Below are 26,489 nucleotides of genomic sequence, written 5' to 3' on the forward strand. Positions count from 1 at the left end.
TCCCGGGAAATGTAACTCATGTGTAACCCACACATACACTGGGCTCTTGCTGCCCTCTTGAGAGTGAGATAAATTTGATCCCAAGACCAAATCCCATATCTAAAGGAAGTCTAAAATCTGTATCAAGGTTTCTATTAATCCCCAAGAGGCTCTAAACTAGTTTTTTTGTTGATGGATTAATTTGCTGACCAATGTACACGGTCCTTGTTGCACAACCAGAGGCGGAACTCAGCTTTTTTTTTTTTTTTTTTAATTATTATTATACTTTAAGTTCCAGGGTACATGTGCACAATGTGCAGGTTTGGTACATGTGTATACATGTGCCATGTTGGTGTGCTGCACCCATTAACTCATCATTTATATTAGGTATATCTCCTAATATTATCTCTCCCCCATACCCCGACCCCATGACAGGTCCCGGTGTGTGATGTTCCCCTTCCTGTGTCCAAGTGTTCTCATTGTTCAATTCCCACCTGTGAGTGAGCACATGCGGTGTTTGGTTTTCTGTCCTTGCCATAGTTTGCTCAGAATGATGGTTTCCAGCTTCATGCATGTCCCCACAAAGGACATGAACTCATACTTTTTTATGGCTGCATAGTATTCCATGGTGTATATGTGCCACATTTTCTTAATCCAGTCTATCATTGATGGACATTTGGGTTGGTTCCAAGTCTTTGCTATTGTAAATAGTGCCACAATAAACATACATGTGCATGTGTCTTTATAGCAGCATGATTTATAATCCTTCTGGTATATACCCAGTAATGGGATGGCTGGGTTAAATGGTATTTCTAGTTCTAGATACTTAAGGAATCACCACACTGTTTTCCACAATGGTTGAACTAGTTTACACTCCCACCAACAGTGTAAAAGTGTTCCTATTTCTCCACATGCTCTCCAGCATCTGTTGTTTCCTGACTTTTTAATGATCACCATTCTAACTGGTGTGAGATGGTATCTCATTGTGGTTTTGGTTTGCATTTCTCTGATGACCAGTGATGACGAGCATTTTTTTCATGTGTCTGTTGGCTGCATACATGTCTTCTTTTGAGAAGCGTCTGTTCATATCCTTTGCCCACTTTTTGATGGGGTTGATTTTTTTCTTGTAAATTTGTAAAGGAACTCAGCTTTTATTTCTCAGTTTCTCCAGCCTTCCACACTGCTGCATAAACACAGCAGCCTCTCATCAAGGTATTTATGAGTCTGGCAGCCTATCCTGCAGGGAAGCTGTGGCAAAGAGGAGGGCAGAGGAGGTATTTAAATTACAGAAGTGCAAACATCTTCAAATTGAGCGTTAGCTCCCTGGTAGGCACCCTACCTCGCTGTCGTCAGAGATGGTCACCTCACTCTCTCTCTCGACTCTTGGATCCTCCCAGGATCCTCTCTGCTCTGCACTCTCCCATCACTCCTCCTCTCCATTGTCCTACAGGATTTTCCCCAAATTAAAATTTCTTTCACTCTGTTATGCAAAGCCCTTTCCAGCTCCTACTCCTAAACTCAGTGGCATTTGTATCTCCAAACATTAGGAAGCTCACCAGAGTGGACAGAGAGTGGATAGGCCTTTGTTTAACAGGACCTGGCCAACATAGAAGATACTTGCGGTTCTAGATAACATTTTCCTTGGCTCCAGCTGGACTTATCATGAGGCAGTGGTGACCATCAAGCTCTGGTTGAGCCCTTGTTGCATTCAGAGCACTGGGGAGGAGAGCAGAAGATGGGGACAAAGCTGAAGCTTAAGAAAACCCTTCTTGGATTCCCTAATTCATGTTGGATGGCACCTGTACCACTCTGTGACCCAAGCTAGCGTCCTGGTCATCATGTCACCCTGCCCTTGTTGAACATTTCAATGAACCTTGCTGATTTGTACCTCCCAATAACTTTAATTTTCCCTTTGCCTGGTTATGGACTTCCCCATGGCTAAAACTACAATATGACCTTACAAGTGCCCTGTTTGAAACTTGCTGGCAGCTCCCCTTGTCTGCAGGAAGAAGTCCAGCATCTTCACAAGGACTACTCACTCTGCCCCACTTTGTCCCTGCTCTCTGACCTTAACTCACTCCTTACTGCACCTCCCCTGCACCACTGCCCACCCTTTGCACTTTCTGCCAATAATACCAGATATATTTTTATAACTTTGAACACACTATTATCTGCCTATGCTGTTCTCTTTGTCTGGAATGGATCTCTCCCCCTTCCATTTCCTCCCAAATTCCCAAGATACTCCTATTCGTTCTTCAAAGCCCTGCTTCGTTGTCCCATCTCCCTTGGCTGGACCCCTAAACCCTTGATTCCTCCTGGTCTTCACTCTTCCTGTACCTAATATACACTTACAATGTTCCAATAGATTCTGGCACATTAGAATGTTGCAGTGTACTCTCCTGGTGTGTTGTAAAGTTACAGTGTACTGTGGTGTGTTACAATGTTGCAGAGTACTTCCCTGGTATGTTACAAAGTTAAAGCCTACCCTGATGCTTTACAATGTTGTGGTGTATCCTCTTGATGCTTTACAACTATCCTAGCTCTCCCATTCCCAGTTGTGTGATCTGGGGCACATTATTTAATTTCTCTATGCCCCAGTTTCCTCACCTACCTCATGTGAGGAGTTGAATGAGTTAGCACAATACTGTTACTAGAACAGTGTTTAGCACCTAGCACAAAGGAGGAGCTTGATAAACATTAGGTGTTTTGTTTTTGTTTTTTATAGTCTTTTGAGACAAGGTCTGCCTTTGTGGCCCAGGCTGGAGGGTAGTGGCATGATCATGGCTCACTGTAGCCTCGACCTCCTGGTCTCAAGCAATACTCCTACCTCAGCCTCCCAAGTAGCTGGGACCACAGGCACAAGCTACTATACCCAGATAATTTTTTAATTTTTTGTTGAGACAGAGTCTCCCTATGTTGCCCAGGCTGGTATGGACTCCTGGGCTCAAATGAACCTTCTGTCTTGGCCCTGCAAAGTACTGGGATTACAGGCATGAGCCACCACACCCGGCCAATATTAGCTTTTTTATTATTATTATTATTATTAGACAAAGTCTTGCTCTGTCCTCCCAGGCTGGAGTGCAGTGGCTCGATCTCAGCTCACTGCAAGCTCTGCCTCCCAGGTTCATGCCATTCTCCTGCCTCAGCCTCCTGAGTAGCTGGGACGACAGGTGCTCACCACCATGCCCGGCTAATTTTTTTGTATTTTTAGTAGAGACAGGGTTTCACTGTATTAGGCAGGATGGTCTCGAACTCCTGACCTTGTGATCCGCCCACCTTGGCCTCCCAAAGTGCTGGGATTACAGGCGCGAGCCACCGTGCTGGGCCCAATATTAGCTATTTTTAAAATTATTGTTTTCTACACTCTTTCTCCTGCTTTTGACTATCAGCTCCCTGAGGTCAGCAAATCATCAAGCTTCAGAGCCTAGCATAGTACGTGGGTATACCAGGGGACTCATTCATGCTCTCTGACCTGAGCTGACCAGCAGCTTGCAGTCACTCTGCAGAGGTAGCAGAGATAAGCCCTAGGAGGAGAACCGATTCCAGTCACATGTAATGAGGAGGACCGGGCATCACAGAGCACAGCAGGTGAGAACTTGGGCTTTGTCAGCAGAGATAACTGCGTTCTGAGTTTGCCACTTACTAGTTGCTTAATCTCTCTGTGCTTCGGTTTCCTCACTAGTGAAATAGAAAAAAACAAGCACCTTTACAATGATCCTAGCTCCCCCATTCTAAGTTGTGTGATCTGGGGCATATTAAACTCTCTTAGAGTTGTTATGAGAAATTTAAATAAGATAAAGTCAATAAAACACTTAGCATCAGGGCCTTTGCACATACAGCTCCTCTGCTGGAAACACTTTACCTCTCCTCAAAGATTACCTTCTTAACTAGGCTCTCCCTGGTCACTGTCTTAGCAAGGCGAGTGTCCAGGCACCTTGCGAATGCTCTTTAATCTGGATATGAAAATACTATTCTTTATGATGGGAGAGAGAGGCAGCCAGAGTTGACACAAGCCCCTTACCTCACCCACGCTCTGGGCTTCATCCCAACACATGGGGACAGACAAGGGCCACAGCTGGTGGGCAGAGCTTCTCCCAGGACTGATGTTGGGTCTGGAAGGAGGGATGGGCTGCACACGGGGGGTAGGGGGAAGCAGCAGATGCAGGGATAAGCCATGTGTTGGGAGGACAGGGAGCTGGCCAGCTGGGCTGGAGCCAAGAGCTCCCTCCAGTAGCAGCCGTGTGAGCACAAATGGAAAAGGAGGTCAGGGGAGAGTGCAGCTTATTATTGCAGAGTCTGAACCCAATCATAGTAAATAATCATTATAATCATAAAAGCAATCATTTATTACATATTTACCACCATGTTCTAAGTCTTTAGGGGAACATTATCCTGACAGCCCTGTGAGATATAGCTGTTATTACTATTATCCTCAAGTTGTACGGTGGGAGGGACCTGAGACCTAAATATATTAGGTAACTTGCCCCGGTCACATTGCCAGTCAGTGGCAGAACTCTAACGTTGGCTACCCCAACCTTGAAACTGACAGCCTCTGACCCATCTGTTTCTTGGCCAGGAGCTGGATGGAGCAGCTTCTTAGGCAGTGGCTGTGGGAAGTAGGTATAGGGACTATTGTCTATGGGTTCCAATCCCAGCTCCACCTCTGCCCTAGGAGTGTGGCTTTGCATACACTATTTTGCCCCTAAGCCTCAGTTTCCTCATCTGTGAAATGAGAATAATATGTCTAACCCTCCACGATTGTGACGTGGATCAAATACATGTGGAACCCTTAGCACAGGAGCCAACGCATTAGAACAGCTGCAGAAAGGGCAGCCATCTCTAGCCCTTGGGCCGTCTCTAGCCAGACCAACTGCACAGGGCCTGGGAAGATGTGGCCCCTGGCTTGCAGTCCGAATGAGAGTGTCGGGGAACAAGGGGACTTTGGAATAAGGGGTGGGAAGAGGAAGTGTTCCTCTGTGCAGGGACTGGGGTTCTGAGCCCCCGCCTGCTGAGAAGATGCTGAGAAGGGGCAGCTAGAATAGCAGGGCTGTCACTGACTCAGATTTATAAACAAGGCCAGACCTTTGGGTCCTAGAAATGTGCTTGCCAGGTGAGGCCTTCGTTGGGCAGAGCTCATTCCTGCCTGCCAGGCCATCCTCCTCCTCCTCCAGGTCCACGCTGGCTCACCTCCCTTAACCCCCACCTCCACCCAAGCCAACCTGGGGACAGGTGCAGTCAGGCCGGGTGTGGCATGTGTGATGTGTGGGCCCTTCACAATCCCTACTGAACTCTGGCCCTCACAGAGCAAAGGCTACCCTGAACATCCACTTTCCTTCCCCTGCCCCTCTCTATGCTGTCCTTCAGAAGCAGGAGGAGAAGAAGGGACATGACATTAGGGGCTACCTTCTGTGAGCCAGGCAAGTGCTGACGACTTTACATGCCTCCATCCACTGGATCCTCTCTTGCCCCCTAACGATATGTGGCAATATCCCCTAATGAATCTCCCTGCCTTTACCCTGACAGTCTGCTATCAACACAGCAGCTAGGATGAGCCTTTTGCAATGTAAGCCAGGTCACTCCTGCTCAAAGCCTTCCAGTGGCTGCCTCTCTTTCTCAGAGAAAATGCCAGCCTCTACCAACTAGTGCTGTGACCTTCAGCAAATCACGCCTCCTCTCTGCTTCATTTCTGCCCATGTAAAATGCAGGGAGCATTTCTCTCTTAGCATCATTGTGAGTGGTGTTAAGTGCATTAACAGCAGTAACTGCTTGGAATGAGATGTGGTGTGTGGAAAGTACTAAATAAATGTTAGCTTGATCATTATTGTCATTACCATAGCCATAGAGCCCTCTGCAATCTGGCCCAAGTGCTGCTGCCTTGCATTTCGCTCGAGAGCTGGGCACACTTCCCGCCTCAGGACCTTTGCACCTGCAGCTCCTGTGCTGGAAACACCTTACCTCTCCTCAAAGATCACCTTCTTAATTAGGCTGTCCCTGCCCACCCTCTTTAACATGCATCCGTGCCCACTTCCAATGCCCCCTAACCTGCTTCATTTTCCTCCATAGCACATATCAGCATCTGGCACATGACATCTCTATGTCTCATGTATTCACCATCTGACACCCACTACATGCAAGTAGTGTAAGCTCTATGGAGACAGCGATTTTTGCCTGTCTTGTTCACAACTGTATCTCCAACACCCAGAGCAGTGCTTGGCACACAGTGGCAACTCAGTAATTGTTGAATCAATGGAGGAATCTTTACAACAGCCCTAAGAGACAGTTATTTGTACCCCCATTTTATAGAGGAAGAAAGGGAGGCTTAGTAAGGCTGGGAGTTTGCCTGAGGCTGCAACTTGAAGGATGGGAGTTGGTGGACCCCACGGCCCTGCACTGTGTGTCTAAGCTGTGTGGCCTCCTTGCCATGTGTCTAATGATCATCTGCCCACCCACTTCCCTGCCCTGGCACAGTGCTTTGCCTTAAGTGGGAGGGGCTCCAGAAGTGGCAGGAAGGCATGAAGGTATTTATGTGTTTCAGTCAGCTTGGGCTACTATAACAAAATGCCGTAGACTGGGTGGCTTAAACCCTGGAAGTGTATTTGGTCACAGTTCTGCAGGCTGAGAGTCTGAGATCAAGTTGCCAGCATGATCAGGTTCTGATGAGGGCACCTGTTCCTGGCTTGCAGATGGTCACCTTCTCAATATGTCCCCACATGGTGGAGGAAGAGGAAAAAGAGGATGGGAGAGGTTTGATTTATTTATTTTTGCAACAGGGTCTTGATCTGTCACCCAGGCTGGAGGCCACCCTGGAGTGCAGTGGTGGTGCGATCACGGCTCACTGCAGCCTTGAATTCCTGGACTCAAGTGATCCTCTCACTCAGCCTCCTGAGTAGCTAGAACTACAGGCATGTACCACCATGCCCAGCTAATTTTTTTAAATGTAGAGTCAAGGCCTTGCTATGTTGCCTAGGCTGGTCTTGAACTCCTGGGCTCAACTAATCCCCCTGCTTCAGCCTCCCAAAATGTTGTGATTACAGATATGAGCCACTGCACCCAGCCAGGAAAGAGAGCTCGTCTTAGAAGGCCACAGTCCTATTGGATGAGGGCCCTGCTCTGATGACCTTCCTTAACATTAGTTACCCCCTAAAGACCTTATCTCCAAATACAGTCACATGTGGGGTTAGGGCTTGAACATATGAACATTGAGGAGACATACCAAGTCCATAGCAGTATTTCCAAAGCCATCAAGAGGAGGTGGTGGCCCTGGAGAGAGTCGTGTGCTGCTCCCTGCAGTGATTGTATTCAGACCATGGAATGCATCACTCAGCCCTGTCCTGAGTCCTCTGCAGATTGGTGAGGTGATGAGCACAATCTCATTTGACCCTCAAAATAACCACATAAGGTAGTTGTTATTATCCCCGTTCTACAGGTAGAGAAACTAAGGCTCAGAAAGGAGAGCTGACTTGGCCAAGGACCCCCAACCCCAGCTGGAAAGTGTCAGGTCTCTCTGATTCCAAAGCCTATATGCTCTCAACTACTCTGTGAAATTCCCTTGGAACAGCCAGGGGACACCGACCTGGGCCCATGGGACTGAAGTGGGATGGACCTGCCCTCCAGGAGCCTGATGCCCTGCTGGGGCACGATGCACACATGGGATGTGGAGTGGGCCTAAGTGCCAAGTGCAGGCTCTGCTAACAAGTGCAGAAGGAGCCCAGACATCAGTGTGGGCTGGGCGGGTCACCAAGGGTGGGAAGGGTCCCGCTGGCTGAAGAGCAAGAGGGAGGGCGTTTCAGGCCAAGCCGCACAATCTCCATGTGCAGGACCACGCAAGTGTAGCAGGCAGGGGACAGTGAGCTCGGCAGTTGCTGGAGGACAGAAGGCTGAAGGGCAGATGTGGCAGGAAAGCTGAGAGGTGGGCGGAGGTCAGGTGCTGGCAGGTCTGGAATGTCACTGAGGTTCTGCAGCAGGTGGTATTCGTGTGCTCTTTCTGTAGTGGGGGCAGGAAGGCCTAGGGAGATAGTTGGCGTTAGTAGGGTATCAACCTGAGCAGGGTCCACAGGGCTGTGTTTGTTATGTGGCCAGCTAGAGAGGGTAGGTTCAGGTAAAGAAAATGGGACTGGGTGCAGTGGCTCAGCCTGTAATCCCAGCACTTTGGGAGGCCGAGACGGGCGGATCACGAGGTCAGGAGATCAAGACCATCCTGGCTAACACGGTGAAACCCCGTCTCTACTAAAAAAATACAAAAAACTAGCCGGGCGAGGTGGCGGGGGCCTGTAGTCCCACCTACTCGGGAGGCTGAGGCAGGAGAATGGCGTGAACCCAGGAGGTGGAGCTTGCAGTGAGCTGAGATCCGTCCACTGCACTCCAGCCTGGGCGACAGAGCGAGACTCCGTCTCAAAAAAAAAAAAAAAAAGAAAAAAAAAGAAAAGAAAACGGGTTGGCATGAGGCTCACACCAAAGCACAGAGCTGAGCTTCACTTCCCTCAGATGGCAGCTGCCAGTAGTCCCAGGCCTGCCTCGCCGCAACAGCTGAGGCCTTAGGAAAGGTCATGTGGCTGGTAGGACCCTCAGAGAGTGTCTGACTTTGTCATGCTCACCAGCAAGGTTTCTTTATCTTTTTTTCTTTTCTTTTCTTTTCTTTTTTCTTCTTTTCTTCTCTTTTCTTTTGAGATGGAGTCTCACTCTTGTTGCCCAGGCTGGAGTTCAGTGGCACAATCTTGGCTCACTGCAACCTCCGCATCCCAGGTTCAAGCGATTCTCATGTCTCAGCCTCCCAAGTAGCTGGGGCTACAGGTGTGCTCCACCACACCCAGTTAATTTCTGTACTTTTAGTAGAGACGGGGTTTCACCATGTTGGCCAGACTGGTCTCGAACTCCTGACTTCAAGTGATCTGCCCTCCTCAGCCTCCCAAAGTGCTGGGATTGATTACTGGTGTGAGCCACAGAGCGCAGCCTCACCAGCAAGTTTTCAAGCCCCTCACTTGAGGGCCCATTCAACCAGTGGTGTGCTGGCAAATGCTTACACTGGGCTCTTGGGGGAGGAAGCTGAGGCAATTCTGTAGGATTTGACTTGTATGGTGTAAATACTCCCATCACAGCCACAATCAAGCTACCAACACCATGTGACCAAACACAGAGCAGGGAAGAGATTGACACTGTGGGCTCTTATGAGCCCATCTGAGCTGGCTCCAACTCTCCCTGCATGTAAACTTTAAACTCTCATATGTGTGCATGCACACACACATACACACATGCTCCACCAACTTTCAGAATCACCACCACATTCTACTTACACCCCGTCACTATAACAGCACTTACTAGCAGGGGCCCTGGAGGAAGGAGCCCACACTCTGGATATCCCTCAGCCTCTGGGCTTTGAGTCCCAATCGGACCTTCCCCTAGAGGGTGCTTGGTGGCTCATCACAGCTCCAAACATGAGTCCTGGGAGAACCCTTGGGGCAGGTCCAAATGCTCCACACGTTGACATCGAGGGCGTGGCCTCCCCAGCAGTCCAAAAGCACCAAAGTCACAGAGCCCCTCAGTTAGACCTAAGTCCCAGAAGGAGACGGGGAGCAGTCTGAGACAAAGGGAATGCCAACGTCACACTGGGGTGTTCGGGGCTGCAGATTGCCAGCTTTCATGTTACTTGCCAAAGACCCATCTTAGCATCTTGCATCGTCTTACCTTCCTTCTCCTCCTAGAGGAGACTCTAAGTGGCTGGAGATGAGAGCTGAAGGGGCCGAAGGTACCCCAGGGGATGAACCACAGCTGTCCTGCTGTGCTGACCCAGGTGGTGGTTCAGGGAGACAGGCAGCCAGACCTGGAAGCCAGTAGTGGCGCTCCCGCTCCAGCTGGCCACCTGTGCAGGGGCCCAGCTGCCTGTGGGGAGGCCACCGGCCAGCTGAGGCCTTTGTGAGGATGTGGAGCTTGAGTTGGTAAGGATGTCTGAGCTGGTGTCCCCGTGGGCTCCCATGTGAGTCCGGGGCCCCCAAGGGTGCTCTTGTTGTCCCAAGAAACCTTACCCCTTCTCTCCTGGTTGCCCTTCCTTCCTCACCACCCACTATAGGTTTTTCATCATCAAAGAGAGCTTTCTGCTTTACTACTCTGAGAGCGAAAAAAAGAGCTTTGAAACCAATAAATACTTCAATATACATCCTAAGGTGAGGCGGCCCCTGCCAGAGCCACAGCAGGGGAGGGCCCAGTGTGGGCATCAGGGCTTGCATCTTGTGAGGGGATGGGACTGCTGTCTTGCTCTGGCCTAGCAGACAGTCTGGAGGGCAAATCCTCTTGGGGAAAAAGACCTCCTGCCCCTGTCCTGGGCTGGATCCCCACCCTTCTGTGCCCCAGACCCTTCCCCAGCCCTTCCTCTTCTCTCTGGACATCAATTCTGGCCTCTGTCCTGTAGCCCCAGGGTCTAGCTTCCATCCTGGAGCACTTGGCAGGATATGGCTTTGTCCAGGGGCTCCCAGAACCCCTGAGTGATCCCAATTGGGTGGGGTGGGGGCTGCCTGTTCTGGTTCTTCCTCAGGGCGTCATCCCTCTCGGGGGTTGCCTGGTGGAGCCCAAGGAAGAGCCCAGCATGCCCTATGCCATGAAGATCTCACACCAGGACTTCCATGTGAGTAAAGCTCTTTCCTCAGTCTGGGCTTCGCAGGAGCAGACCAGCCTCTCAGGCCCCTTCAGGAGAAACCCCCCATGTCCTGGCCTGGGAGAGAGGCATCAGCACCCAGGGATGTGGGGTGGGTGACAGGGCAGAACTGGGCCTCCATCACTCTCAGCGTGGCTGCCTCTCAGGCATGCCCATGGCTCCTCTTCCTGGCAGGGGAACATCCTGCTTGCGGCTGAGTCGGAGTTTGAGCAGACCCAGTGGCTGGAGATGCTGCAAGAGTCTGGGAAGGTGTAAGTGCTCACAGCCAGCAGGGTGGCTGATCCTGCGGATCCAGGACGGGGTGGGCAGGGCTGCCCCGAACTCCCTGCCTCTCTGCTGGGATCCTGGTGGGGACAGGGCCAGGGCTGTGGGAGATGGCTAGGGTGGGTGAGAGCAGACAGGCCAGGTTTTAGAGCATCTGTGAGGGGTCCCCTGAGTGAGCTTGGAAAGTGTCTAGGTCACAGGTGGCAGGTGTAGGTACCATTTGTCTCCAACTCTTGGGAGTTGTATTTGATGCCTCCTGATACCCATCTCACCTCCCCAGGTCCATAATTAATTCTAGCAAGGACTAGAGCTAATGCTTTGTAAATTAGGGTCAAGATCACAGAAATCCCCAGCTAACCCAGTCCATTTGCATGTAAACCACTGTCCTGACACCTGCCTAGTCAGGCTAAGTCATGCTTTTAGTTCAACAAACAACACCGACTGTGTGCTCTGTGGCAGGCCTTGCACTGGGTAGTGGACATTCAGTGACGTAAAAAGCCACCCAGGAAGCAATTTCTTCCCTGCTCTAAAAGTGCTGTTGGCCCAGCCCCCAGTGGCCCACTTTGCAGCCTGGGCCAGCCTCCAGCGACTGTAACGGATCCATGCTGGTGGCATGCCCAGAGCTATGGGTGCCAGAGTGAACGCAAGCTGAGATTCTGGAGGAGAAAGGGTGGGCGAGTACAAAACGTATGCCTTCTCTTTCCCCTCTACCCTTCCGTTTTAATGATTTTCTGTTTCTTCCTCTTCCCTCCTCTATCCCATCTGCCCTCCCTCCCCAGGACCTGGAAGAATGCCCAGCTGGGAGAAGCCATGATCAAAAGCCTGGAGGCCCAGGGGCTGCAGTTGGCTAAGGAAAAGCAGGAGTATTTAGGTTGGCTGGAGGGGTGGTTCCCTAATGGTAGCAGCACGTGGGGACCAGGGGCTATAGCCAGGGGCTTGGTAAAGGACCCAGCAGGGGTGAGGGTCTCTCAGGTGGGGCTATGGGGGGACAGAGACCAGGTTCGGCACCTGGAGGGCTTTCTGGTGCAGTATGCATCCTTTTGGCCAGCATGACCAAAGGCAGGAGCATCTGGTGGTTAAGAGCCCGGGCTCTGGATCCAGTTTCATCACTTGTCACCCATCTATCAACTGTGTATATCTTTAGGCAGCTCAGCCTCTCTAAGCCTCAATTTCCTCATCCTTAAAATCGAGTTAAAAATAGTCTCTAGCTTTTAGAGGATTGAGTTAAATGAGAAAATGTCTGTAAGTGCTTGAGCCAGACATGCAGTAAGGGCTCCATAAGTGGAGCTGATGTCGTTATCCTATCCTGGGTCCCCAGGGTCTGGCTTGTCCCCAGCACCCTTGCCCCAGACCATTTTAAACCTTGCCACCGCATTCCAGGTCCTTGTGCCCCTGAGTGGTTGGTAAACGTGCACTGTTTGGGGGAGAAGATGAGACTGAGGGTTTGCCCTCAGCCTGGGACCCTCTCCCCTCTGTCTGCTTAGACACTTGGGGCCCCAGCACTGGCTCCCCTATGCCTGCTTCAGAACCTCCCCTGCCCCAGGCCTCTGCCCTCCCTACTAGCCAGACATTAGTGCAGGTGGAAGGTGGGTGTGGGACTAGCCCAGATGCAGCAGCCCTGGGGGATGCAGACACCATTTTGAACTTCCAAGGATGAGGCCCCTCATAACCCTGTGAATAGAAAAAGCAGGATGATGATGGGGAAGGAGAGTGGCAGCTTCCATCACCAGGAGATGGTCCACCCTCTGGCTGGCAGGGTTGCAGGCCCCTTCCTTGGGAGATGCTGGGGGTGACAGCGATCACCTCAGGCACCAACTCCCTCAGGACCTCAGAGCACTTTCCTGATTGTGTGTGTGTGTGTGTGTGTGTGTGCGTGTGTGTGTGTGTGTGTGTGCTTGTTTTGGCAGACAAACTGATGGAAGAGACCGAAGAACTCTGCCTTCAGAGGGAGCAGAGAGAGGTAGGTGCACACCCAGGGGCCCTCAGCAGCCGTGGTGTAATGGCTCATGTTTCTAGCATTAGGGTGTGATGCGGGGGAGCTAGGTGCACAGAGGACTTGCTAGAAGATCAGATGGGGCAGGGCAGGGAGGCCAAGTGGGATCACAGTGCTTGCTTGGGACTTGCTGTAGCTTATTGGCAAGAAGTGTCTTTCTCCTTACCAACACCTGGGAGTAAAGTGAAAAGGGTGGGTGATCACCTTCTAGAGAAAGAGCCATCCAAAATGTCATCAGCTGCATCAGTAGGTAATGAGCTGCTTGTCAATGATGTTCACAGGGGGCTATAATGCCCTCTGTTATCCCTAGAGGGGCATCTGGCACCTGAGGGTAATTGGGCTTGATAATCTCAGAAGTTCCTTCATTCTCTGAAAGTCGAAAGTCCAGAGCAGGCTAAGCACTGGCTTGAGGCAGCCTGGAGGGTTAAAGGAGACTCTTGCCTTGTCTGAAGGTGGGGAGCCATCGAAGCCCTCTTCTTCATTTAGAATCTCAGTGCAGGCCGGGTGCAGTGGCTCATGCCTGTAATCCCAGCACTGTGGGAGGCCAAGGCAGGGGGGATCACCTGAGGTCGGGAATTCAAGACCAGCCTGGCCAACATGGTGAAACCCCGTCTCTACTAAAAAAAAAAAAAAAAATAAGCCGGACATGGTAGCGTGTGCCTGTAGTCCCAGCTTCTCGGGCAGCTGAGGCAGGAGAATCGCTTGAACCCGGGAGGCGGAGGTTGCAGTGAGCTGAGACTGCGCCATTGCATTTCAGCCTGGGCGACAGAGCGAGACACCGTCTCAAAAAAAATAAAAATAAAAAAAAAAAAATAGAATCTCCGTGCAGCACTGGGCCTTGCCGGTTCTGAGGAGTCATTATCACATCTGAAAGGCAGGGGGCGGTAGTGGGTAGCACCGTGGATTCTGGAGCCAGGCTGCCTGTATTTGTATTTGACCTTCACTACTTCTAGTTTTGCGACCTCAGGCGAGTTATTTAACTTCTCCAAATATTCTTATCTGAAAAATGCAGATGATAATAGAATCCATCTTAGGGATGTTGTGAGAATTTAGTGAGATGTTGCATATAAAGTGCTTGGCACATAGTACATGCTTAAAGAATATCTGTGTTTGTTAGCATTATGATCATATTATTAATATAGGCCCATGCTGCGAGTGAACTGTCTGAGCCCTAAAGCGGCAGAGTGATGTGACCAGAGCAGCCTGCAGAGGGAGGGCCGGATTTAGTCCATTTCTCTTTGCCTAGTCACTTGTCCTTTTCCTCTCCCAGGCAAGTCACAGGGCAGGGGCTATCAGCCTTGGCTCAGACCCTCTAACTTGACTCTTGGGAAGTCCTCATCTTTCCCAACCAGCCCTCCCTGGGCTCTGCAGACTAGACAGTCTCTCTAGTCTTTGCCACTGAGTCATTTGGTCAAGATGAGTTCTCGATAAATGTTTGTGGAATGAATTAGTAAATGAGTGGGATTGATTTTTGCAACTTTACATCTTGATTTTAATCCAACAGGACAATCCACCCTCATTTTTCTTCTTCTAAAATTGTATTGGTTATTCTTGCTCATTTATCCTTTCAGCTGGACTTCAGAATCATTTTGTTGATTAAAGATAAAATAAAAAAGATTGGGGATTTGTATTTGGATGGCATGGATTTGAGGATTGGCATCATGAGGGCACCGAGTCTTCTTCCACCACTCAGGTTGGGCCTCTGTGTCTCCAGGCTCTCCTCTAGGTCCTTTGTTAGGGTTTTGGCATTTTCTGCATACAATTCTATACATTTCAAGCGAGGCTTCTGTATTGTCAGCAAATTAAAAACAGGTGCCCAGGGATGGGATGGAGTGGCAGATACAGCCACTGGCAGGGAGAGAGCCAGACTTATCCATCAGAGAGGCTAAATCTGGGGCAGCAGTTGGCTGGAGGAAAATTTAGACACTCTATCTAGGTCTTTAGCCAGGAAATTAGGACAGCGGAGACCCACTGCACACAGGCCTCCCTTAATGCCGCAGCCCAGTGAAGGAGGGAGGCCTGTCAGCTGTGAACTCCCTGACTTTCTGGCATAAAATGTGAATGAGACTCAGGCCCAGCCACAATGAAGGCTGTTCTGGGCAGGGAGAGAACTGTGCCTCAGTTCTTATTTTTTTGTCAGCTGCATGCTCTAGATCTGGAATAGAGCTCAGGTTCTAGTCTTTGCCACTGAGTCATTTGGTCAAAGTTTCTTCTTCCTTAACTTTCTCATGCATTGGATGGGCCCGCCTGTCTCCTGCACCTTTCCCATCTGCACTCAGGTCAGTGATTGTCTGGATGTGCCTTGAGTCACTGAGGCAATTGATGTAATGGCCCAGTGGTAAGATGAAGGTTCTCCTGCTGATTCCCATAGTCTCTTTGAGACAGCCTGGCCTAAAGAAGATATGGAACCAGGAGACCTGGATTGGAGTCTCAACTCTATCACTGATCGTGTGATGTTGGGCATGTCAGTTACCCTCTCTGAGTTTCAATTTCCCCATCTGGGATGTCTGATCAGAGTTATGCTGGCTGCTGCCTACTTCTAAGGTTGCTGCGAGGCTCAATGAAGTAGAATGCGGGGAAGTGATTTGTGAACTGGAAAGGCCCTTGTGCACTGTGTGATGTACAGTCCCGACATCCTCCATGCAGCAGAAAAGGCCTGGACTCTGGGAGAATGGGCAGAGCATGCAGGGGGAACCCTCTTGACTCATCTTGCCAGCGCCGGAAGACCATGCCCTTCCCTGGGTTCCTGGTCTTTGGCTCCCTCTGGCCTTATCCCTCTCACCCCTGGAGGAGGGCAGCCTGCCCACCTTTCCCCTTCTGACTGAGCTGTGAGAGCTTAGCCATGCATATGAGCAGGTGCAGGGGAAAAACCAGAAATGCCCAGGGTAGGGCAGGGTTTCTGGCAAGGTTCTTGCCACCTGGAGTGCTCACAGTCAGAATACAGACTCTGAGTTGGGAAAAATGTGCCACTACGACTGAAGCTCTTTGTCAACCTTTCTGGTGGACATTGTTCCTGGTTCTGTGATGAATGACTCACTACTTCCAGAGGTGTCCTTTGCATGATTCCTCAGTTATTTGAAAGCTCTTCCTTTCATTGAGCTGAAATGTGCCTTCTAGTGACTTTTTCCCACCCTTATACTCCTGCAACTTCAGTCAGAGCCGAGTCAGCAGAACACACGATATGGTGGAGAAAGGTTTGGATCGTGGCAGGGCTTAGCTGACAACTCAGTCTCTAATGGGGCTGCTAGAAACACTCAAGCCATGTTGGGCTTCAGGAACAGAAAGCTCTGGCTGCTCCAGGTTTGTAAGTGGTAACTTCCACTCTTATCAGTATTCTCAGGCTACACTTGGACACTGGCTTCATTTAAGAAACATGCAGGTGAAATGGAAAGTGGAAAAGAAATGAGCAAGGAAGTGAGAATTTCTCTTTCCTTAATAAACTTTATTTTTTGGAGCAGTTTAGATTCACAGCAAAACTACGAAGCAAGTGCAGAGATTTTCCACATAACACTTGTTCTCCCACAGGCTTCCCCATTGTCAATATCCGGCACCACAGTGATACATTTGTTACAATCAATGACTCAACATTGACACACTGTCACCCAAAGTTCATAGCATACATTAGGGTTCACTCTTGGTGTTGTGCATTCTATGGATTTTGGCAAATGTATAACAACATGTATCTACCACTGTAGTATCATACAGAATAGTTTCACTGCCCTATAAATGCTGTGTTTCACTGCCCTAAAAATCCTGGAAACTGCTGATTTTTTTTCTTTCTTTCTTTCTTTTTTTTTAAGACGGTGTCTCGCTCTGTTGCCCAGGCTGCAGGGCAGTGGTGTGATCTCGGCTCACTGCAAGCTCCGCCTCCTGGGTTCAAGCAATTCTCTTGCCTCAGCCTCCCGAGTAGCTGGGACTACAGGCGTATGCCACCATACCTGGCTAATTTTTTGTATTTTTGGAAGGGACAGGGCTTCACCATGTTAGCCAGGATGGTCTCAAACTCCTGACCTCGTGACCCCAATGCCTCAGCCTCCCAAAGTGCTGGGATTACAGGCATGAGCCACTGTGCCTGGCCACTGCTGGTCTTTTTACTGTGTCCATAGTTTTGCCTTTACCAGAATGTCATATAGTTGGAATCATATGGTATGTAGCTTTTTCAGATTGGCTTCTTTCACTTAGTAATGTGCATTCAGATTTCCTCCATGTCTTTTTATGGCTTGATAGCTCATTTCTTTTTAGTGCTGAATATTACATTATCCCCATGTCCTACAGTTTGTTTATCTATCTCCCTACTTAAAGACATCTTGGTTGCCTCCAAGTTTTGACAATTATGGATAAAATTGCTATAAACATCCATGTGCAGGTTTTTGTGTGGACATATATTTTCAGTTTATTTGGAAAAGTAACAAGGAGTGTGATTGTTGGATTGCATGATGAAAGTGTGTTCAGTTTTGTAAGAAGTTGCCAAACTGTCTTCCAAAGTAGCTGTACCATTTTGTATTTGCAGTAGCAATGAATGAGAGTTCCTGTTGCTCCATATCCTTGCCAGCATTTGGTGTTGTCAGATATTTGGATTTTGGCTATTCTATTTTTTATTTCAGTTTTTAGTTCTTGAGACAGAGTCTTGCTCTGTTGCCCAGACTGTAGTGCAGTGGAGTGCAGCTCATTGCAGCCTTGACTTCTTGGGTTTGAGAGATCCTCTCACCTCAGCCTCCTGAGTAGCTGGGACTACAGGTGCACTCCAGCACACTTGGCTAATTATTTTTATTTTTGTTTTTATTTCTATAGAGACGGGGTTTCCCTATGTTGCCCAGGCTTCTCTTGAACTCCTGAGATCAAGTGATCTCCCCTCCTGGCCTCCTAAAGTGCTGAGATTACAGGCATAGCACTGTGCCTGGCTGATTTTGGCCATTTTCATATGTGTTTAGCGGTAGCTCATTGTTACTTTAATTTGCAGTTACCTAATCATATATGATGTTGGACATCCTTTTATATGCTTATTTGCCATCTTTAAAAATTTTATTTATTTTTTTAGGCCAGGCATGGTGGCTAACGCCTGTAATCCCAGAACTTTGGGAAACTGAGGCAGGTGGATCATGAGGTGAGGAGTTTGAGACCAGCCTGGCCAACATGGTGAAACCCTGTCTCTACTAAAAATACAAAAATTAGCCAGGCATAGTGGTGTGTGCCTGTAAGCCCAGCTACTCGGGAGGCTGAGGCCAGAGAATTGCTTGAACCCGGGAGGCGGAGGTTACAGTGAGCCGAGATTGTGCCACTGCACTCCAGCCTGGGTGACAGAGCAAGATTCCATCCCAAAAAACATATATATATACACACACACACACACACACACACACACACACGTATTTTTGAGTCAGGGACCCACACTGTCTCCCAGGTTAAGTGCGGTGGCATGATCATGGTTAACTGCAGCCTCACATGCTAAAGTGATCCACCTGCCTCAGCCTCCCAAATTGCTGGACTACAGGCATGCATCACCACACATGGCTAATTTTTTATTTTTTATTGTAGCCTGCCACGATTCCTGGTGGAATGAACAAAGTGGGGCGAACGTGGGAATAAAAGACAAGAGACAAAAGAGTATATTTGGAAGAAGGGCTCAGGGGGCACCTTGCCTCTAGTGGACAAGGGCCCTGAGCTTTACACAGCCCTCCATATTTATTAGGCAAAAGAGATAGCGAGAAAGTGGGGGTGACTGTCGGGTAATTGTCAGTTGGCTGTTTGGTTCACAGCAGGCTTGCAAGACTGCATCCTTTGAACAATAGGTGCTAGATTTCTCAATAGATAACTTCAAGGAACCACGGCCAGGGAGTGATGTCCCTCAGCAAACCTTTCGGTGGCAGGCACAGTGTGAGTTTGCTCACATCCTGCATTCACGATAAACAGTTTGCTGCTTGATCATACAGCCTCCAGTGGAATGCTGAGTTGGTCACGCTCCCTTTGGCCTGTTCAGCTCCCAACATTTTGTAGAGATGTGGTCTTGCTCTACTGCCCAGGCAGGTCTTGAATTCCTGAACACAAGTGATCCTCCCACTTTGGCCTCCCAAAATGCTGGGATTACAGATGTGAGCCACTGTGCCTGGCCTGCCATCTTTGTATCTTCTTTGCTAAGATGTCTGGGTCTTTTGCCCATTGTTTTAATTGTTGAGTTTTATGAGTTCTTTGTATATTTTGCATAACAGTCGTTTATTAGATGTGTCTGGGAATGTTTTCTCCTAGTTTGTGACTTGTTTTCTCATTCTCTTGATGTCATTCACAGAGCACCAAATTTAAATTTTAATGAAATCCATCTTATCAATCGTTTCCTTCAAAGCTCATGCATTTTGTGTTATGTCTAAAAAAGTCAGCACCATAGATTTTCATCACCTTGATGAAAAACTTTCTGTAGACATCACCTAGGTTGTCTCCTATGTTATCTTCTAGGAGTTCTATACTTTTGTGTTTTGCATTTAGCTCTATGATCCATTGTGATTTAATTTTTGTGAAAGGTGTTTAAGGTCTGTGAATAGAATCTTTTTTTCTTTTTCAAGTGGCTGTCCAGTTGTTCAAATACCATATGTTGAAAAGAGTATCTTAGGCCAGGTGTGGTGGCCCATTCCTGTAATCCCAGCACTTTGGGAGGTCGAGGTGGGCGGATCACGTGAGTTCAGGAGTTCGAAACCAGCCTGGCCAACATGGTGAAACCCTATCTCTACTAAAAATACAAAAATTTGCCAGGCGTGGTGGTGCATGCCTGTAATCCCAGCTACTCAGGAGGTTGAGGCAGGAGAATCACTTGAACCCAGGAGGCAGAGGTTGCAGTGAGCTGAGATCACGCCACTGCACCCCAGCCTGGGATACAGAGCGAGACTCCATCTCAAAAAGAAAAAAAAAAAAAAAGACTATCTTTTGCAATACTATTGTACTGCCTTTGCCCCATTGTCAGAGTTGAATTGACTATATTTATGTATGTTTCCGAGCTCTCTATTCTGTTCTATTTATATATCTGTTTATTCTTTCATCAATACCACAATGTCTTGATTGCTGTAACTTTAGAGTAAGTCTTAAATTTGGGTAGTGTCAGTCTTCCAATTTTCTCCTTCAATATTGAGTTGGCTATTATAGGTCTTTTCCCTCTTCATATAAACTTTAGAATCAGTTTGTCAGTCTCCACAAAACAACATGCTGGGATTTTAATTGAGACTGTACTGAATCTGTAGATCAAGTTGGGAAAGAATATCTTCTGAATATTGAATCATCCTATTTATGAACATGGAATATCTCTTCATTTTAGTTCTTTGATATCTTTTATTGCATTTTGTAGTTTTCTACATATAGAGTTTGTACTTTTTTTAGATTTATACATAAGTATTTCATTTTGGAGGGTGCTAATGTCAATGGTAATGTGTTGTTAAATTTCAAATTTCCACTGCACTCCAGCTGGTTGACAGAGCAAGACCCTATCTTCAAAAGAAAATAAAAATCTCAAATTCCACCTTTTTATTGCCAGTATATAGGAAAATAATTGACTTTTGTACATTAATCTTGTATCCTGCAATCTTGCTACAATAACTTATTAATTCCAGGAATTTTTGGGGTCAATTCTTCCAGATTTTCTATATAGATAATCATGTCATCTGTGAACAAAGACAGTATTATTTATTTCTTTGTAATCTGTATACCTTCTATTTCTTTTTCTTGTCTTACTGCATTAGTAAGGACTTCCAGTACAATGTTGAAAAGCGCTGGTGAGAGGGTACATCCTTATCTTCTTCCTTTCTGATTTTATCAGGCAAGTTTCTAGTTTCTTACCATTTAGTATGATGCTAGCTATAGGTTTTTGCAGATGTTCTCTATTACATTGAGGAAGTTCCCCTCTATTACTAGTTTGCTGAGAGTTTTTGTCACCAATTGGTGTTGGATTTTGTCAAATGCTTTTTCCATATGATTTTTTTTCCTCTTCTTTAGCCTGTTGATATGCTGGATTATATTAATTGATTTTCAAATATTGAACCAAGCTTGTAAACGTGGGAATAAATTCCACTTAGTTGTGATGTATTATTCGTTTGGATTTGGTTTTGTTTGTTGTTGTTGTTGTTTGTTTGTTTGTTTTGAAACAGAGTTTCAGTCTTGTTGTCTAGGCTAGAGTTGCAGTAGTGCCATCTTGGCTCACTGTTACCTCTGCCTCCTGTGTTCAAGCGATTCTCCTGCCTCAGCCTACCAAGTAACTGGGATTACAGGTATAAGCCACTATGCCCGGCTAATTTTGTATTTTTAGTAGAGACGGAGTTTCACCATGTTGGTCAGGCTGATTTCAAACTCCTGACCTCAGGTAATCCACCTGCCTCAGCCTCCCAAAGTGCTGGGATTACAGGCATGAACCACCTCACCTAGCCCATTGCTGGATTTGATTTGCTAATATTTTGTTGAAAAATTTTGCATCTGTGTTCATGAAAGATATTGGTCTGTAGTTTTCTTTTTCTCCTTTTCTTTCTTTTTTTCTTTTTTTGAGACAGAGTCTTGCTCTGTCACCCAGGTTCAAGTGCAGTGGCACCATCTCGGCTCACTGCAAACTCCTCCTCCCAGGTTCAAGGGATCTTGTGCCTTAGTTTCCCAGGTAGCTGGGATTACAGGTGTGTGCCACCATACCTGGCTAATTTTTGTATTTTTTATTAGAGACATGGTTTTGCCATGTTGGTCAGGCTGGTCTCAAACTCCTGGCCTCAAGTGATCTGCCTACCTTGGCCTCCCAAAGTGCTGGGATTACAGGTATGAGCCTCTGTGCCTGGCCAGGCTGTAGTTTTCTTATAATGTCTCTATTAGGTTTTGGTAAGGTAATTTTAGCCTCATTGAATGGATTAGGAAGTATTCCCTTGGCTTCTATCTTCAGAAAAAAAGATTGTAGAGAATTGGTATAGTTTCTTAAATGTTTGGTAGAATTCATCAGTGAGCCCCTCTGGGCCTGGTGCTTTCTGTTTTGGAAGGGTATTAATTATTGGTTCAATTTATTTAGTAGATATAGGCCTATTCAAATTGTCTGTTTCTTCTTGTGTAAGTTTTGACAGATTGTGTCTTTCAAGGAGTTGGTCCACTTCATCTGAGTTATCAAATTTGTTGGCATAGAGTTATTCATCATAGTTCTTTATTATCCTTTTAATGTCTGTGGTATCTGTAGTTATGTCCCCTCTTTCATTTCTGATATTAATAATTTGTGTCTTCTTTCTTTTTACTTAGTGTAGCTAGAGTCTTACGAATTTTATTTATCTCTTCAAAGAACTGGCTTTTGATTTTGTTTTCTCTGTTGATTTCCTGTTTTCAATTTCATTGATTTCTGCTCTAAGTTTTATTTCTTTTTTTCTGATTACCTTTGATTTAATTTTCTCTTTTTTTTTCTAGTTTCCTAATGTGGAAGCTTAGATTATTGATTTTAGATATTTCTTCTTTTCTAATATATTAATCTGGTGCTATGCATTTCTCTCAAAGCACTGCTTTTGTTACATTCCACAAATTTTGATGAGTTGTATTTTCATTTAGTTCAAAGTATCTTTACATTTCTCTTGATATTTCTTCTTTGACACACGTGTTATTTAGAAATGTGTTTTTTAATATTCAAGTATTTTGCGGATTTTCCAGCTAACTTTCTGTTGTTGATTTCTAGCACAATTCCACTTTGGTTTAGGAGCAGACATTACATGATTTCTATTCTTTTATATTTGTGGTCTGGGCACAGTGGTGCATGCCTGTAATCCCAGCACTTTGGGAAGCCAAGGCAGGAGGATTGATTGAGGCCAGGAGTTCGTGGCAAGCCTGGGCAACACAGCAAGGCCCAGTCTCTACCAAAAAAAAAAAAAAAGAGAGAGAGAGAAAGAAAAAATTTCACCAGGGATAGTGGCATATGCCTGTAGTCCTCACCACTCAGAAGGCTGAGGCAGAGGATTACTTGAACCCAGGAGTTACAGTGAGCTATGATTGTACCACTGCACTTCAGCCTGGGTGACAGCAAGACCCTGGGCGTAGTGGTGCATGTCTGTAGTCTCAGCCACTCAGGAGACTGAGGCAGGAGAATCACTTGAACCTAGGAGGCGAAAGTTGCAGTGAGCCAAGATCGTGCCACCGTACTCCAGCCTGGGTTGCAGAGGAAGACTCCATCTCAAAAATAATAAAATAAAATAAATAAAAATAAAAATAAAAAATAAAAGGGTTTAATTGAGCAATGAAAGATTCGTGAATCAGGCAGCCCCCAGAATCACAGCAGATTGACAGAGACTCCAGGGGTGCCTGTGATCAGAACAAATTTATAGACAAAAAAGGTAAAGTGACATACAGAAATCAGAAGTGAGGTACAGAAGCAGCAAGATTGGTTACAGCTTGGCATTTGCTTTATTTGAATGCAGTTTGGACATTCAGCAGTCTATGAGTGGTTGAAGTATGGTCGCTGGGATTGGCAACGCTCCGCTATTGTTACAGCTGCATACTATTAAGTTAGGTTTTCAATTTTGTCTATTAAGCTGGGTTACAGTTCATCCACAAGGACTCAAATATGAAAGTATGGAATCTTTCCCAGGCCATATTTATTTTGCTTTCCCACACTTATTCACTCTCTGATGCTCTTCCTTTCCTTATATAGATATGAGTTTCTGACCTATATCATTTTCCTTCTCCCTGTGGACTTCTTTTAACATTTCTTGCAAGGCAGGTCTACTGGCAACAAATTCCCTCTGTTTTTGTTTGTCTGAGAAAGTATTTCTCCTTCACTTTTGAAGGATGATTTTACAGGGTACAGAATTCTAAGTTGGTGTTTTATTCTCTCAATACTTTAAATATTTCACTCCATTCTCTTCTTGCTTTCATGGTTTCTGAGGAAAAATCAGATGTAATTCTTATCTTCTTTCTTCAATATGTAATTTTTTCTTCTGGCTTCTTAAGGTATTTTTCCTCATCTTTGATTTTTTGAAGTTTAAATATGAAATTTTTAGGTATGGTTTGTTTGGGGCATTTATTCACTTGGTGTTCTCTTAGCTTCCTGGATCTGTGGTTTGATGTCTGACATTAATATGGGAAAACTCTCAGTCATTGCTTCAAATATTGCTTCTAGTCCTTATTCTGATTATTCTCATTATACATGTTGCACCTTTTGCAGTTGTCACACAGTTCTTCGATATTCTGTTCTGAGGTTTTTTTGTTTTTTTTTGTTTTTTTTTTCAGCCTTTTTTCTCTTTGCTTTTCAGTTTTGGAAATTTCTATTGTCATAGCCTCAAGCTCAGAGATTTTTTTCCTTGGCCATGTCCAGTCTCACAATGATCCCATCGTAGGTGTTCTTCACTCTTTTACAGTGTTTATGATCTCTTGCATTTCTTTTTTATTCTTAGAATTTTCATCTCTCTACTTATGCTATCCATCTGTTCTGGCATGTTGTCTACTTTTGTCATTCAAGCTCTTTACATATTAATCATAGTTTGTGTTTAAATTCCTGGTCTGATAATACCAGCATTCCTACCATATCTGACCTGGTTCTGATGCTTGCTCTACCTCTTTGAATTGTGTTTTTTGCCTTCTAGTATGCCTTGTGATTTTTTGTTGAATGCCCTTTATTTTTCCCCCAGCCATGATGTACTGGGTAAAAGGAGTTGTGTGTGTAAATAGACCTTTAGTGATGTGGTGGTGAGCTGCAGTGGGAGGGGAAGCATTCTACAGTCCTATGATTAGATCTTAGCTTTTTGGTGAGCTGCGCCTTTGGACTGTGAACCTAATGTGCTTCTCAGTGCTTTCCTCCACCTTAGGCAGAACAGCATGGGTACAGTGGGCTGGAATTTGGTATTTCCCTTCTCCCAAGTAGGTTACATTCTGATAAAACAGGTTAGGCTCTGATATAATAGTTTATGTATGGCAGGCTTTGTAAAGAAGAACAGAATGGGCTCAGGCACAGTGTAATCCCAGCACTTTGAAAGGCCAAGGTGGGTGGATCACCTGAGGTCGGGAATTCAAGACCAGCCTGGGCGACATGGCAAAATCCCGTCTCTACTAAAAATACAAAAATCAGCTGGGTATGGTGGTGCATGCCTGTAGACCCAGCTACATGGAAGATTGAGACAGGAGAATCGCTTGAACCCGTGAGGCAGAGGTTGCAGTGAGCCAAGATCACGCCACTGCACTCCGGCCTGGGTGACAGAGCAAGACTCTGTCTCAAAAAACAAACAAACAAAAAAACAAAAAAACAGAATGCTGTGTTGCATTTCCAAATGGCTGCTTTCCCTTTACATTCACTGAGAACCTGGTAGGGCTCCTGGAGTTATAACTCACAGAAGGGAGGAGACCTCCCTAAGATTGGCGCCCACTGGAGTTTTAACTCTTCAAACTGAACCTCCAGCAATTTGTCAATTACAGTTCAGGTTTTCCTACTCCAGTACTGGTTCCCATGGAGGTTTCTGCTGGTAGTTTCTGCCTCATTAGTGTGACTCTCTGTGTCTGTGTCTTAGGCCATTCTTGCATTGCTATAAAGGAATACCTGAGACTGGGTAATTCCTTCTTAAGACCTCACTTCTCTGATGATGTAAGAAGACTTGCTGATTTTTCAGTTTGTTTGGTTTTTAAATTTATTTTATTTAGAGACAAGTCTCACTATATTGCCCAGGATGGTCTCAAACTCCTGGGCTCAAGTGATCCACCTCCCAAAGTGTTGGGATTACAGGCGTGAGCCACTGCATCTGGCTTGTTCAGCTTTTTACTTATTAGAATGAAGTGACAACTTCTAAATTCCTTACATGCTGAGCTGGAAACTGAAGTTCTTCAATTCCCTTTCTTTTTCCTCCTTAATAGATAACTTTTCCCTTAATTGTAGATATCATGCTCTTTGTAGAAAATTTGTAAAACATGAATAAGAAAATAAAATTTATCCTTTATCCCATAATTGACAGACAACTGTCACCAAACTTTTCGATGTTTTTCATTTTAGTCTTTTTTTCCCCTATGTACTATTCTTATATATGGTATATTTTAAATATAATTATGAGCATATTGGATATTTAGTTTTATGGACTGCCTTTTCATTATACTTTTCATCATACTTTCATTAACATTATACATTTTTCATGTCATTCAATATCTTTGAAAACATCAATTTTAATGGCAATATACTGATTCATTATATGTGATGTTTTATTTAAATAATCTTCTATTTTTGATCCTTCTTACTGACCAAGAAGAAGCAATGAAGGTTTTGAGCAGGGAGTAAGGAAAAAGGGTGGGTAACGTGATTTGATTTCCTTTTTGAGGGGGAGGGCTGTCTCCCTCTATCACCCAGGCTGGAGTGCAATGACACAATCTCAGTTCACTGCAGCCTCGACCTCCTGGGCTCAAGTGATCCTCCTGCCTTAGCCTCCCAAGTAACTGGGACCACAGGTGTATACTACCACGCCCAGCTAATTTTTTGTATTTTTTGTAGAGATGGGGTTTCATCATGTTACCCGGGCTGGCCTCGAACTCCTGAGCTCAGGCGATCCACCTGCCTTGGCCTCCCAAAGTGCTGGGATTACAGTGATTTCTATTTTAAATAGTGATGTTGGCTGCAATATGGAGAAAAGGATGAAGAGGGGCCAGAAAGAGTGC

The 26,489-nt window shown here is 46.3% G+C and overlaps 1 protein-coding gene across 1 annotated transcript in view; it reads left to right on the forward strand.

The window, feature by feature from the left end:
* PLEKHD1 (pleckstrin homology and coiled-coil domain containing D1) overlaps positions 1–26,489 on the forward strand; it is a 45,667-nt gene that overhangs the window by 6,433 nt on the left and 12,745 nt on the right. Inside the window, exons 2-6 of the mRNA XM_001104931.5 lie at positions 10,043–10,136; positions 10,505–10,594; positions 10,799–10,875; positions 11,668–11,759; positions 12,796–12,848. Of these exons, the coding sequence (XP_001104931.2) occupies positions 10,043–10,136; positions 10,505–10,594; positions 10,799–10,875; positions 11,668–11,759; positions 12,796–12,848 (406 nt within the window). The remainder of the gene's footprint in view (positions 1–10,042; positions 10,137–10,504; positions 10,595–10,798; positions 10,876–11,667; positions 11,760–12,795; positions 12,849–26,489) is intronic.

This window comes from Macaca mulatta, chromosome 7, assembly GCF_049350105.2.
Source record: "Macaca mulatta isolate MMU2019108-1 chromosome 7, T2T-MMU8v2.0, whole genome shotgun sequence".
Lineage (NCBI taxonomy): Eukaryota > Metazoa > Chordata > Mammalia > Primates > Cercopithecidae > Macaca > Macaca mulatta.